This window comes from Oncorhynchus clarkii, chromosome 12 (genome assembly GCF_045791955.1).
Source record: "Oncorhynchus clarkii lewisi isolate Uvic-CL-2024 chromosome 12, UVic_Ocla_1.0, whole genome shotgun sequence".
Classification (NCBI taxonomy): domain Eukaryota; kingdom Metazoa; phylum Chordata; class Actinopteri; order Salmoniformes; family Salmonidae; genus Oncorhynchus; species Oncorhynchus clarkii.
Window position 1 is genome coordinate 43,785,853 of NC_092158.1, and position 15,410 is coordinate 43,801,262.

At 41.0% G+C, this 15,410-nt stretch overlaps 1 protein-coding gene across 2 annotated transcripts in view; it reads left to right on the forward strand.

The window, feature by feature from the left end:
• The window catches only part of LOC139422047 (opioid-binding protein/cell adhesion molecule-like), a 391,772-nt gene that overhangs the window by 144,830 nt on the left and 231,532 nt on the right, over positions 1-15,410 (forward strand). The window contains exon 2 of one of the 2 annotated variants that reach the window (XM_071173184.1): positions 3,697-3,772. In XM_071173184.1, coding sequence (XP_071029285.1) covers positions 3,697-3,772 — 76 coding nt within the window. Of the gene's footprint in view, positions 1-3,614; positions 3,773-15,410 lie in introns of those variants that run through there. The other variant, XM_071173183.1, reaches the window with a different exon arrangement.

Genomic DNA, 15,410 nt, shown 5'->3' on the forward strand with positions numbered 1-15,410 from the left:
GTAGTCTTACTCGTTCATCATCAACATTTCTACAGTGCCTTCAGGCCTAGCATGGCGTGCTACATGCGGTTACCATGGGAGTTTGTTTCTGCTGATTATGAGAAACAACATGAACCTCTAAGCAACTTAAGGTAGAAGATGCCCCAAAACCAGCAAAAGAAAAGGTTGAGGGTCAAGGCTTTTATCATGAGTGTGGGCTCTGCTTGTCAGTGTGGTCCGATATAGGGCCATTATATTGGCCTAGAATGGTCATTCATTATTAATAGTCTCTGCCGATTGCCTGAGCTGCCCAAAACTGCAATGTCTTCTCTTGAATTTGGACAATTATCCAAACAAAATTATTCTTCATCTCTTTTGAAATATTTGACCATTTAAGCATATTTTTGCTCACTTTGCCATTCCAAATGTTATCAGTGGTTGATTCCATCCATCCCGAGATTATAGTTTCATTTGAGTAACATTTGGATGGAAATTACATCTAAAATGCATTCACCTTCAAGGGAGTGGAATCCATCCTAGGATGACAGCTGAGTTTCCACCCAACTAAGCATAATCACAGATGAGGAAAAACAACATTTACTGTTGCACAAGAAGTACTGTGTGCAGGCCCTTTCAGGGTGAAAGAACACCACCATTCTCTCTGTCCCTGGACTTCTTAGGAATAAATAAGTACTTTCATTTGCTATAGTGCTCACCAGGCCGTGTACCCACCAATGTGCTTGCTGATATCTTTCATGCTTTGCCTACTGTCAAAATAAATGTAGGCTGCATAGCTTGGAAAAATCGCTAGAGCCTCCAAAAAGTACCGCTTTATTATTTAGCCTTCAAAAGTTACATATGCAGACAAATGTTTATTTTCAAACTTTTTGAAAATTAACAAGCTGCCAAAAAATCATGTTTCTTGCATGTTTAGTCTAAATTACAGCAAATTCTTAAATGATGCCATATTCAGAGTTGAGCTCAAGGTCAAGACCTTCATTGACTGGGCTCAGTATCAATGATACTCTAGTTAGCATGCATGTAATTTCCTCCTAGGGAAGTCATATAAAGGTCAGATGAGCCATGCCTACCTAATACAAGGTATCAGCATATCTATGTTGAATATCTCTCCAGGGAACTGAGTGAATAGAGCTATTGATAATTCAGAAAGAAGATGACTGCACATTCAATTAATTGAAGGGCACCATATGCTTAAATCATTTCCTCTGGATTACACAGTCTTACTGTGACTAAAGACTCTTTAAAAGTACTGTAAGTTTCCTAAATATACCTGTGAATTTGCTCCTAACCCCCAGGTAATTGAAATGGTAGACTCAGCCATATAGTTAAAAATGTAATGTTCCATCGCCCTATATATTGCAGCTTAAAGGCCCACTACGCAATTTGAAAAACAGTAAAACCACAACCCTGCCACTTGGTTTGCTATAAAGTTGAGGGATGTAGAACGTCCTTATATTTTGGGTTATGGTGGGGTTAGACAGTTGCCTAAAGCTCATGGCATGGCAAGTTATATTTGTATATACTGTATAATTAATTTACATTGTCCAGAATGTCTGTAAATATCACAGAGTAGGCCTTTTAATTAAGATGAGGTTGTTCAAGCTGATAAACAGCTCTGATGTTATAGTAAGTCTATCATACACAACATGTTGTCACCCTAATCAGCTGGGGGTGTTTTGGAAACAAGTGTTTCACCGAGACGTTCCCCTCTACCTAGCAACCCACGTTAATTAAGAACACATATCTTAGATTTGCTGAGGTCAGCATGAGGGGTTTTAATTAAAAAGCCATTGAGTTCGATGTGGACGTCGTGCAAACAGACCATGCTCAGGTTGCATCACTGGCTAGATAGAGTTTTAATTAACTCTTATCTTAGCCCAATTTTTTCGGATGGGGTCATCATCATACTTCCCCCACTAACAACCTTATAATAAATTGAACACCGCCTCAGTAAATCCAAGGGACTGTGTGCATGTCAAAACAAACAGTGACCCCTATATCCCTGGCTCCGTCTGCCAAATCAACCCTCATGCATACAAATATGCATATTTCCGTGGATGAAATTAGAAGGGCAATGCTTTGGGTGTGTTAATATGTGATCTGGGATGGAATAACATGCTTATAATAACAATGCGAACTTCTCCTAGCGCAGTGATGTGCACTGCATACCCTAGTTCAGGGCTCTCCAATCCTGTTCCTGGAGAGCTACCCCCCTGTAGGTTTTCGCTCTAACCTCAGTTGTAACTAACTTGATTCAGTTTATCAACCAGCTAATTATTAGAATCAGGTGCGCTAGATTAGGGTTGGAGGGAAAACCTACAGCTCTCCAGGAATAGGGTTACTTGCAGCCAAGACACTGAGGACACATAAGTGCTTATGATAATGCTATGGAACGATGTTTGGGCAGAGCTATTCAACAACCAGCTCATGCCGTACATTGCAAAAACCTATGCATGGTACCTACTGCAGGTATAGGTAAAATGTATTTACTCACAAACTTCACTGGGACCAAATATTGTGTAATTTCAACATTGACAGTATGTCTAGGGCTACACATATACATTTCAGGAATGAGCTGCACACACAAAACAAAATCTCTTTCCGATACTATTTAAGCATTAAATGTACACAACGTTTTATAAGTATTTGAAAATAAATTATGAAATATATCTCCCAATACATGGCCCCCCATCTCTCACACACGCATGTGCAGACACACACACCTACAATAGCATAGCCTTCCACTTATACTATTCAGCAGAGCATAGATCATTATTGATATGTTAAAGTGAGTACATGTCAGTTGATTAGCTAATCGTTCCCAATACAGTATTCAAATAATTAACTGCATTATGTTAATGATTTAGGCAACCCGATTGGCCTATTAATTGTGGTGGTTATTGCCATTATAATGCAGACTAGGATATATAGAAATATATATACAGCCTATAGATTTATCAATACAAATCGCTTGCTTGATCATCCACTGGGGTAGTAAAAATAGCGGGAGTAGGGATGCTGCGCAGATGGTTCACAGTTGTATAACGCGCGCCTGAGAGCACTGACTAGCCTGCGCAAGGCACACACTCATTATGAAGGAGTGATTTCACTTGATTCCGCGGAGCTGGCTGTCTGGTGGATTTAGTTTATGTAGTCTACTTGACAAATAAGAATACACACCTGATTTCAGAGCATACTTGTTTTAGGAATCACTGCAGTGTTGTGCTGTAGGCTATCGGCAGAACTACCCAAGTGGAGACTTTGCTGATGCATCTTTGCGCGATCATCCATCTCTTGGCGAGTACAAATAACATACACAGAGCAGGGGAGACAGTCTAGCCTACATCAGCTTTCCGAAAAAACACATCGCCTGTTGTAGCTGCTGGACATTTCTTGGAGATATCCAAGAGTACTGGAGCCGCAGATATTGCCTACTTTATTATATTGAAAGATAACACGCCACATTCTCACCTTCTATTTGAGGCAAAGAAATAGAGGTCGACCACCACAACAGCATATTGAGTGGAGTCGAATTGCCGTGGCCATACCTACTTTGCACCGAGCAAGGAATATTTGACATTCAAGTTTCCGTGGAAGTTGAGCAGTGACGGAAAATGGGCATTTATGGTTATTTTGTGGCGCCTTGGAAATGCCTTGTTGTCATCGGTCTAAGACTGCTATTCCTTGTACCTGCAGGAGTGCCAGCGAGGAGCGGGGATTCTTTTTCAAAGGACAACATCACTGTCAGACAAGGGGACAGCGCCGTCTTAAAGTAAGTCATTTAATATATACCTTATTGGCTTGTTGAATCGTGCCATATTGCGTGGTGGTCTATAGTTAGTCAAAGTGTTTTGGAATTCATTACGGAGTCGTCTTTATATCCACAAATGTACGTTGCAAGCGTGATGTTTAGGTATGTGATAGTGTTATTATTTGTAAGAGATTAAAAAAATAACTACCTCATATATTCATCTCAAGCAAGTTTAATTGTCCATCCATGTTATTGATTCGGTTAAGGTATTTTTAAGGATGCTGTGGGCTGCTGGGATACTCTTATCTATGTGGGGGTGGGGATGGGGTCGTCAGCTGATCTTAATGCAATGTTATATTGTATATTGAATAGGGCAAACATTTGGATTATTCAGGATGGAATACATTTGACTATTCCCTTATTTGTAACCACACAATATATATATATATATGAGAGAGAGAGAGAGAGAGAGAGAGAGAGAGAGAGAGAGAGAGAGAGAGAGAGAGAGAGAGAGAGAGAGAGAGAGAGAGAGAGAGAGAGAGAGCGAGCAACACCAGCATAGTGGGTTCAACTCCCATGGGGACCAGTATGAAAATGTATACACTCAGAGAGAGAGTGTCACTCTGGTTAAGAGTGTCAGCTAAATCACAACAATTAGAGAGGGAAAACAATGTGATCAAATTCTATCTGAATCTCCCAAGTCATGTAAGACTTAATTGAGAGGAGCAGAGCTGTCAAACTGTGTATTCATGCCTGGGGTGACTGAAGGAAAAGTGGCTCTTATGTGGGTCGAGAGTTTCAAGTTCCTTGGTGTCCACGACACCAACAAACTATCATGGTCTATACACACCAAGAAGGTTGTGAGGAGGGCACGACAACACCGTTTCCCCCTTAGGAGACTAAAATATTTGGCATGGGTCCTCAGATCCTCAAAAAGTCATACAGCTGCACCATCGAGAGCGTCCTGACCGGTTGCATCACTGCCTGGTATAGCAACTGCTCAGCATCTGACCGTAAGGCACTACAGAGGGTTGTACGTATGCCCACCCCCCCTTCATTTTTACACGGCTGCTTCTCGCTGTTTATTATCTATGCATAGTCTCTTTACAAATTACCTCGACTCCTGTATATTACCCCCTGTATATAGCCTCATTATTGATATGTACATTTATTGTACTACTTTTTGATTGACAAGATTTTTATTTACTATTTCTTGAACTGCATTGTTGGTTAAGGGCTTGTAAGTAAGCATGTCATGGTAAACGCCTGTTGTATTCTGCGAATGTGACAAATAAAATTTTATTTGATTTAAATCATAAACATATAGATACAATCTTAATACCATCTACACATTTCTGTATGCAAGTAAATTCTGATTTACAGAGGGCACAGAGGCTGTGCCCTTGGTGTCTGCTATTTGGAGTAATGACATACAGTGGGGCAAAAAAGTATTTAGTCAGCCACCAATTGTGCAAGTTCTCCCACTTAAAAAGATGAGAGAGACCTGTAATTTTCATCAACTATGACAGACAAAATGAGAAAAAAAATCCAGAAAATCACATTGTAGGATTTTTTATGAATTTATTTGCAAATTATGGTGGAAAATAAGTATTTGGTCAATAACAAAAGTTTATCTCAATACTTGTTATATACCCTTTGTTGGCAATGACAGAGGTCAAACGTTTTCTGTAAGTCTTCACAAGGTTTTCACACACTGTTACTGCTGGTATTTTGGCCCATTCCTCCATGCAGATCTCCTCTAGAGCAGTGATGTTTTGGGGCTGTTGCTGGGCAACACAGACTTTCAACTCCCTCCAAAGATGTTCTATCGGGTTGAGATCTGGAGACTGGCTAGGCCACTCCAGGACCTTGAAATGCTTCTTACGAAGCCACTCCTTCATTGCTCGGGCGGTGTGTTTGGGATCACTGTCATGCTGAAAGACCCAGCCACGTTTCATCTTTAATGCCCTTGCTGATGGAAGGAGGTTTTCACTCAAAATCTCACAATACATGGCCTCATTCATTCTTTCCTTTACACGGATCAGTCGTCCTGGTCCCTTTGCAGAAAAACAGCCCCAAAGCATGATGTTTCCACCCCCATGCTTCACAGTAGGTATGATGCTCTTTGGATGCAACTCAGCATTCTTTGTCCTCCAAACACGACAAGTTGAGTTTTTACCAAAAAGTTCTATTTTGGTTTAATCTGACCATATGACATTCTCCCAATCTTCTCCTGGATCATCCAAATGCTTTCTAGCAAACTTCATACGGGCCTGGACATGTACTGGCTTAAGCAGGGGGACACATCTGGCACTGCAGGATTTGAGTCCCTGGTGGCTTAGTGTGTTACTGATGGTAGGCTTTGTTACTTTGGTCCCAGCTCTCTGCAGGTCATTCACTAGGTCTCCCCGTGTGGATCTGGGATTTTTGCTCACCGTTCTTGTGATCATTTTGACCCCATGGGGTGAGATCTTGCGTGGAGCCCCAGATCGAGGGAGATTATCAGTGGTCTTGTATGTCTTCCATTTCCTAATAATTGCTCCCACAGTTTATTTCTTCAAACCAAGCTGCTTACCTATTGCAGATTCAGTCTTTCCAGCCTGGTGCAGGTCTATAATTTTGTTTCTGGTGTCCTTTGACAGCTCTTTGGTCTTGGCCATAGTGGAGTTTGGAGTGTGCCTGTTTGAGGTTGTGGACAGGTGTATTTTATACTGATAACAAGTTCAAACAGGTGCCATTAATACAGGTAACGAGTGGAGGACAGAGGAGCCTCTTAAAGAAGAAGTTACAGGTCTGTGAGAGCTAGAAATCTTGCTTGTTTGTAGGTGACCAAATACTTATTTTCCACCATAATTTGCAAATAAATTCATTAAAAATCCTACATTGTGATTTTCTGGATTTTTTTTCTCATTTTGTCTGTCATGAAGTGTACCTATGATGAAAATTACAGGCCTCTCTCATCTTTTTAAGTGGGAGAACTTGCACAATTGGTGGCTGACTAAATACTTTTTTTGCCCCACTGTATAAGCCATCACATTTAATCTGAATCTACAGTATTTACATTTGGACTGTGCCTAGAATTTGTTTATCCCAAGAATATGCAGTTAGGGAGCGTAACCTGTCAAAATGCTAAGAATGAATCCAATGTTGCTGCCAAACAACATTAGGTTGGGCCTCCTGAGTGACACAGCGGTCTTAGGCACTGCAGTGCTTGAGGCGTCACTACAGATCCAGATCCAGGCATCACTACAGATCCCGGGCTATGTCGCAGCCGGCCGCGACCAGAAGACCCATGAGGCGACGGACAATTGGCCCAGCGTTTTCTGGATTAGGGGAAGGTTTTGCTAGCCAGGATGTCCTTGACCCATCGTGCTCTAGCGACTCCTGTGGCGGGCCGGGCGAATGCACACTGGCACCAGTTGTACAGTGTTTCCTCCGACACATTGGTACGGATGGCTTCCGGGTTAAGCGAGCAGTGTGTCAAGAAGCAGTACGGCTTGGCAGGATTGTATTTTTGAGAATGCATGGCTGTCGACCTTACCTCTCCCGAGTCCGTACGGGACTTGAAGCGATGGGACAAGACTAACTACCCAATTGGATATCACAAAATTGGGGATACAAAGGGGTAAAAAATAAAAGCATTGTCTTCCATTTTTGCATCAAAACATGTCAAACCCTTTTCAGTTTGCTTCTGCTGTACTATTGGGCTGTTGACAAGCACATTATTGTGGTACTATAAAATAACCAACATGATCTTATGATTTCCCTTCTAAATGTTTTGACGTATTCATTCTGCGTTGTTACAGGGTTAATTCTGCATCGTTACAGGGTTAACCCCCTAGAGTCTATATCCACGCCCCCGTCAGTTTAAGCTAGAGAAATAATTTTGCATTGGAAGCGTCTTAATCCACCGCATCCGCCAATGTCACACTTCCACATCTGTGGTGAAAGGTGACAGAGCTGCAGTGTTTGTCAGACCATGAGACATCCCGAAAATCGGCCTACTCGCAAAATTGGCTGTAGCGTAGTGGTTTGGCCTAAGTTTTGCTCTACGACCCCCTCAAGCCTCTTGCGACTCATCTGAAGTCGGTACAGCCGATCTGCCAACTTCTGTCTGTAGCATCCGAACAGTTTGGGCTACACACTAACATGATCCCTCGGTGGAAGGGGGAGACTCTCATGAACACATACATGTGCTCTAGGATGCCCACAGGCCTCACAAGACTCGTCTGAATGTCCCCCGGTACCAGTTGAGAAAATGAATGGTACATATGGAGTCTGTTTAGTGACAAAAAATAAGGGGTTAAATACATGTATATAAAAAAAAAAAAACGTTCCCTTATCTTTCATAAATCTCTCTGATATAGGACAGACACTTAAGAACAAACTTAATTTTGATTTTTTTGGGGGGGGACTATCTGCTGTTCCATGTAGTGGATATTTTATTCAGTATGTTTCTATGGGCTAATAGCAGTAAGGCTAAATACAATTTTTCATCAATTATTTAAAAAATATATTTTTGGGATACCAAAGGGGCCTTAAGATTCCAAATCAAATATCAAAATTATTGTTGCAGAATAAGCAGTGCTTTGAGATGTCATAGTTAACTAGACTGCATCAGTAACCCTCATATTTTATAAGCTATGGCTAAAAACAAAAGTAAATGTCACTGAACCTAATTTCTCCAAAGTATGGAGATGATGATAACAGTATTTCTGTTCACATTGAATATGCTGCACATTTTGACTGAAGCTATCTAGGGTCGGGCCTGGTCAATCTGTGGATGGGAGACCAGGGGCTGTATGTATCAAGAGTCTCAGAATAGTAGTGCTGATCTAGGATCAGGTCCCCTCTGTGCATGAAATCTTATTCATTGTGACCTAAAAGGCAAAAATTATCCTAAATCAGCACTCCTTCTCTGAGACACTTGATACATATGGCACCAGTTGTTGCTTGAAGTGGTGTTGGAGGACCAATAAGGGGCACTCTTGCCCAAAGGGCAGCGACAGGGACTTAGCGCTGCAAGGGTGACATCTTGAGATGTTAACAGAAGTCCTAAATCTGGGGTTACTAGATATCTTATGACACTTCTAAAGAGTAGATGTGTTAACCACAGGTCCCAACCTGGCCCTAATACCACTGGCCAGCTAATCATCTCTGGTCTGCTGATTAGCACCATTCACTCTTCACCTCTCCATTGTCATAGCCAGTGATGAACGTGGTGTAAATGTTTTGTGTCATACCTAGGTGGGTGCTAGACAATGGGGTAACAGCCTGGGTTGGAGTAGTTGCCATCAGTAGTTGTGGTGACTTTACCCTACCACACATAACTGTCATGTAACCATTTTACAAACAACATATGTACATACATATTCAAATGCAATATTAGTGGTACTCATAGCCTGATTTTTCATGTGATAGGCCGTCATTGAAAATGAGAATTTGTTAGTAACTGACTTGCCTAGTTAAATAAAGGTTAAAAAAAAGAATAAATAGCTGGAAACGGCAGATTATTAATGGAATATAGGCGTACGAAGGCCCATTATCAGCAACCGTCACTCCTGTGTTCCAATAGCATGTTGTGTTATCTAATCCAAGTTAATCATTTTAAAAGGCTAATTGATCATTAGAAAACCCTTTTGAAATTATGTTAGCACAGCTGAAAACTGTTGTCCTGATTAAAGAAGCAATAAAACTGGCCTTCTATAGACTAGTTCAGTATCTGGAGCATCAGCAATCGTGGGTTCGATTGCAGGCTCAAAATGGCCAGAAACAAAGAACTTTCTTCTGAAACTCGTCAGTCGATTTTTTTTTCTGAGAAATGAAGGCTATTCCATGCGAGAAATTGCCAAGAAACTGAAGATCTTGTACAATGCTGTGTACTACTCCCTTCACAGAACAGTGCAAATCGGCTCTAACCAGAACAGAAAGAGGAGTGGGAAGCCCCGGGGCACAACTGAGCAAGAGGACAAGTACATTAGTGTCTAGTTTGTGCTTTTCTTTAAAAAACAAGGACATTTCTAAGTGACCCCAAACTTTTGAACAGTAGTGTATATTAAAAATTAATCAAAATATCCAAACAATCAACATTGGAATAGACGCTTAACTAAGTAGGGCTGTATCTGAATTCAAATGAATGTGTGAAGGCATTCATTTAAATCAAGATGACAGACACTAAGGGGATAATTAGACTATACAAAAGTGACTGAACATCTGAGGCTGGTGCAGTAGACCAGTGTTTCACAACTCCGGTCCTCAAGTACCCCCAACAGTACACCATGTTTTTGTGGCCCCGGACAAGCACATCTTATTCTACTTGTCAATTAATCATCAAGTCCTAATAAAGTTGGATCAGGTGTTTTTTGTCCGGAGCTACAACAAAAATGTGTGTTGTTGGGGCCACTGGAGGACTGGAGTTGGGAAACTGCCGCAGACCACACACATTTCCGTGCACCATATCCGGAGAGATATAACGTTTTGAAGGGGGTATTTATTACTAACATTCCATCAAATAATACAACCAGAAAATGTTAATTTCTATTGTCATGTCTCTGACTGATTAAATTATAAGAAATGCTATTTTATCAAATCGATTATCTAACGTTTAATTGATTACGTGATTTAATTAAACCATGCAACTATTAAACCATTAATAACCTTGGGCACCATGGAAGCATTCATTTATATAGAGCGGTTATCTCCCAAATCCACTCCCTTAAAAATCTGAAGATCTTTTATATCAATTGCAGTCAATTATTAACTGTCACCTCGATCGGTCTCATTCTTATTGTCGTAAGTACTTGGTTATCTGCACGAACCCTAGCTAATAATTTGAATCAGCAATACACTTAATTCTTTATTTATTAAATACCTAAATAATCACACAGAATTACATATACACAGGATAGATCATACATCGATTACTAATCATGTCATAAAAGATAAGGTCCCTAGCGGACGAAACCGATATGACGGCTGGTTGGACAAAGAAAGTGGGTTAGGTTTTAATGAAAGAGCGGGAAGTCTGAGGGACAAAGGGGAGTGGGTTTCTATCGGACCTTGAGAAAGAAGCTATGCTATCGTAAATACAGAATCTTATGCATTCTAATAATCGTCCCTATCGGAAAAGGAAAATGCATGATATATACAGTGGGGAGAACAAGTATTTGATACACTGCCGATTTTGCAGGTTTTCGTACTTACAAAGCATGTAGACAGACGTCTGTCATTTTTATCATAGGTACACTTCAACTGTGAGAGACGGAATATAAAACAAAAATCCAGAAAATCACATTGATTTTTAAGTAATTAATTGGCATTTTATTGCATGACAAGTATTTGATACATCAGAAAAGCAGAACTTAATATTTGGTACAGAAACCTTTGTTTGCAATTACAGAGATCATACGTTTTCTGTAGTTCTTGACCAGGTTTGCACACACTGCAGCCGGGATTTTGGCCCACTCCTCCATACAGACCTTCTCTAGATCCTTCAGGTTTCGGGGCTGTCGCTGGGAAAATAAGGACTTTCAGCTCCCTCCAAAGATTTTCTATTGGGTTCAGGTCTGGAGACTGGCTAGGCCACTCCAGGACCTTGAGATTCTTCTTACGGAGACACTCCTTAGTTGCCTTGACTGTGTGTTTCGGGTCGTTGTCATGCTGGAAGACCCAGCCACGACCCATCTTCAATGCTCTTACTGAGGGAAGGAGGTTATTGGCCAAGATCTCGCGTTACATGGCCCCATCCATCCTCCCCTCAATACGGTGCAGTCGTCCTGTCCCATTTGCAGAAAAGCATCCCCAAAGAATGATGTTTCCACCTCCATGCTTCATGGTTGGGATGGTGTTCTTGGGGTTGTACTCATCCTTCTTCTTCCTCCAAACATGGCGAGTGGAGTTTAGACCAAAAAACTCTATTTTTGTCTCATCAGACCATATGACCTTCTCCCATTCCTCCTCTGGATCATCCAGATGGTAATTGGCAAACTTCAGACGGGCCTGGACATGCGCTGGCTTGAGCAGGGTGACCTTGCGTGCGCTGCAGGATTTTAATCCATGACGGCATAGTGTGTTACTAATGGTTTTCTTTGAGACTGTGGTCCCAGCTCTCTTCAGGTCATTGACCAGGTCCTGCCGTGTAGTTCTGGGCTGATCCCTCACCTTCTTCATGATCATTGATGCCCCACGAGGTGAGATATTGCATGGAGCCCCAGACTGAGGGTGATTGACCGTCATCTTGAACTTCTTCCATTTTCTAATAATTGTGCCAACAGTTATTGCCTTCTCACCAAGCTGCTTGCCTATTGTCCTGTAGCCCATCCTATTGTCCTGTAGCCCATCTACAATTTAACCCTGATGTCCTCACACAGCTCTCTGGTCTTGGCAGATTTTCAACCAAGGTCTCATTGAAATTACAGCGAGATATGGATGAGTTTTCACTTCCTACGCCTTCCACTAGATATCAATATAACTTTATCTGATGACTCTAATGTGAAGTGGGGTCGATTGACACAGGAAATAGTCACCACAGCCATGAGTGGACCATGCGTTCACAGGGGAAGGACTTGCGTTCCACCGCTCATCTGAAGTAATTCTAATTCTCCGGTTGGAACGTTATTCAAGATATATGTAAACAACATTCTAAAGATTGATTCAGTACATCGTTTGACATGTTTCTACTGACTGTTACGGAACTTTTGGACATTGCGTCACGTTATAGTGGACGCGCTTTGTGACTTTGGAATTGTTTACCAAACTCGCTAAGCAAAGTAGCTAATTGGACATAAATAACGGACATTTTCGAACAAATCAAGCATTTATTGTGGACCTGCGATTTCTAGGACTGCATTCTGATGAAGTTCATCAAAGGTAAGGAAACATTTATCATGTATTTTCTGGTTTCTGTTGACTCCAACACGGCGGCTAATTTGGCTACTGTTCTGAGCGCCGTCTCAGATTATTGCATGGGTTGCTTTTTCCGTAAACTTAAAAAAAAAATCTGACACAGCGGTTGCATTAAGGAGAGGTATATCTATAATTCCATGTGTATAACTTGTATTATCATCTCCATTTATGATGAGTATTTCTGTTGAAATGATGTGGCTATGCAAAATCACTTGATGTTTTTGGAACTAGTGAATCTAACGCACCAATGTAAATATGAACTTTATCAAACAAAACATGCATGTATTGTGTAACATGAAGTCCTATGAGTGTCATCTGATGAAGATAATTCAAGGTTAGTGATTACTTTTATCTGTATTTATGCTTTTTGTGAATGCTATATTTTGCTGGAAAATGGCTGTGCTTATTGTGGTTTGGTGGAGACCTAACATAATCGTTTGTAGTGCTCTCGCTGAAAAGCCTATTTGAAATCAGACACTTTGGTGGGATTAACAACGAGAATAGCTTTAAAATGATATGAAACACATGTATGTTTTAGGAATTGTAATTATGAGATTTCTGTGGTTTGAATTTGGCGCCCTCTATTTTCACTGGTAGTTGTCATATCAATGCCGGTATTGGGATTGCAGCCATAACAAGTTAAACGTATGGACACCAGTCCTCACGTCGTCGGGATCTGAGTTTGACTTCCGTCAACAGGCTTTTATATTGGGGGAAAGAAGGGCGTGTTTAATAGTTCTCAACCAATGTCTGTTCGCTTGGACGTGGCCACTGAGGGAGCATAGTTTACTTATGAAAACAATTATTTCATTTGGAAGCTAAAATTAAATGTAATCTTTTCACAAATAGTTTCATTTTTAAACATTTCAATTGCACAACAATTCCATGTGAATCTAGAATGTGTAGACTTTCCAAGATACCATTTATGTAATCCTATCATTCGATATAATGTCCCAGGCACCAACTGATCTGACATATTCTTTACGTGCCAAAGGACACTTTCAACTGGTTGAGAAAGGGTAATATTTTTCCATTCCCAACCTTTTGATGTTACCACATTTCTATGTTAACAAAGGACTTTCCAAGAGTCCATTCTGTAGAGTGGAGAGGAAAGGGAGAAAGGTATTTATAGGTGAGTCATAAACCTCACCCAATAGGGCAACGTCATGACACTGTCACACCATGATCTGTTTCACCTGTCTTTGTGCTTGTCTCCACCCCCTCCAGGTGTTGCCCATCTTTCCAACTTATCCCCTGGGTTATACCTGTGTTTTCTGTCTGTCTGTGCCAGCTTGTCTTGTTTGTTCAAGTCAACCAGCGTTTTGTGTCTCAGCTCCTGATTTTTCCAGTCTCTCTTTTTTTGCCCTCCTGGTTTTTGACCCTTGCCTGTCCTGACTCTGAGCCCGTCTGCCTGATCACTCTGCCTGACTCTGCATGCCGAACTGTACCTTGCCCCCCTCTGGATTACAGACACCTCTGCCTGACCCTGAGCCTGCCTGCCACCCGGTACCTTTGCCGCTACTCTGGATTATCGACCCTTGCCTGCCTTGCCCTGTCATTTGCCTGCCCCTGTTGTTTCAATAAACATTGTTACTTCAACACAGTCTGCACTTGGGTTTTACCTGAAACCTGATAATTTCCAAACCAACAGAGGTCCAAGGCACAGGAAATCTACAGTTGATACATCTATACATGAAATTCTCCAATAGATCTTGCACAGTCAGCCAGTCTGTATGAGCAGTTCTTCCTGAGGCCATGGTGAAGTAAAGCATAACAGTGACTCAAACATTCAACAACCTAATGATGTACATCAGAAAATTAGCATTTATCTATCCACCTCTTTCAAGCGTGAGAATGTTGTATACATGATGTAATAATGGCGGCAATCATTTGATAGTGGGAATATCTTCACTCCAGTTGGAGTTGCATCCAATGGCCTTGCATGATGAGCTTCTCTGAGCACTGCATCCCAAGATATCTTGCTGAAATACAACAATAACTGTACAGCAGACTCCAACATTGCAAAATTCAAACAAATCATGTTGTTGCATGGAAGTTCTCAGCACCCACTCACATAAAAGTGTGGGTAACTGTGGTGAACAAAGGGAGTTTTACTAAACGTGGAAAAATAAAAAGGTGGAATTAGAATGCTAGACATCTGAATCTTACCTTGTAGTGTCAAAATGCAGAACTATTGCATAAAATCTAGTCCAGTGCCAATATTCAAGTGTTTAATGCAGTTCCTGAATGTTGTAGATTGTGTAGAACTGTGAGTCAATTTCATAGGGGGGAGTTGATTATTTTCTTATTGTACTGTATCTTTTGGTATATCTGGGCCGTAAGTAACTATAACGCATGTCTTACCTTGTATTGAGTCCCACTCAGATTGCCATTACTTGAAGATCTAAAACATGATACAATAGCCATTAGATCAGGCTGAAGATATGAAGTTAACACATTTAAGTAAAATGTGCCTAGCGAAATGTCAAAGTAACACTAGCAATACACTGAGTGTACAAAAATGATGAAGACCTGCTCTTTCCATGACATAGACTGACCCGGTGTATCCAGGTGATAGCTATGATCCCTTATTGATGTCACTTGTTAAATCCACTTCAATCAATGTGGATTTGTATTTCTATTTATTAGGGATCTGCTAAGGCAGCAGCTAATCTTCCTGGGTTCAGCACAATTAAATCAAATCAAATTGTATTAGTCACATGCGCCAAATACAACCTTAGAGTGAAATGCTTAC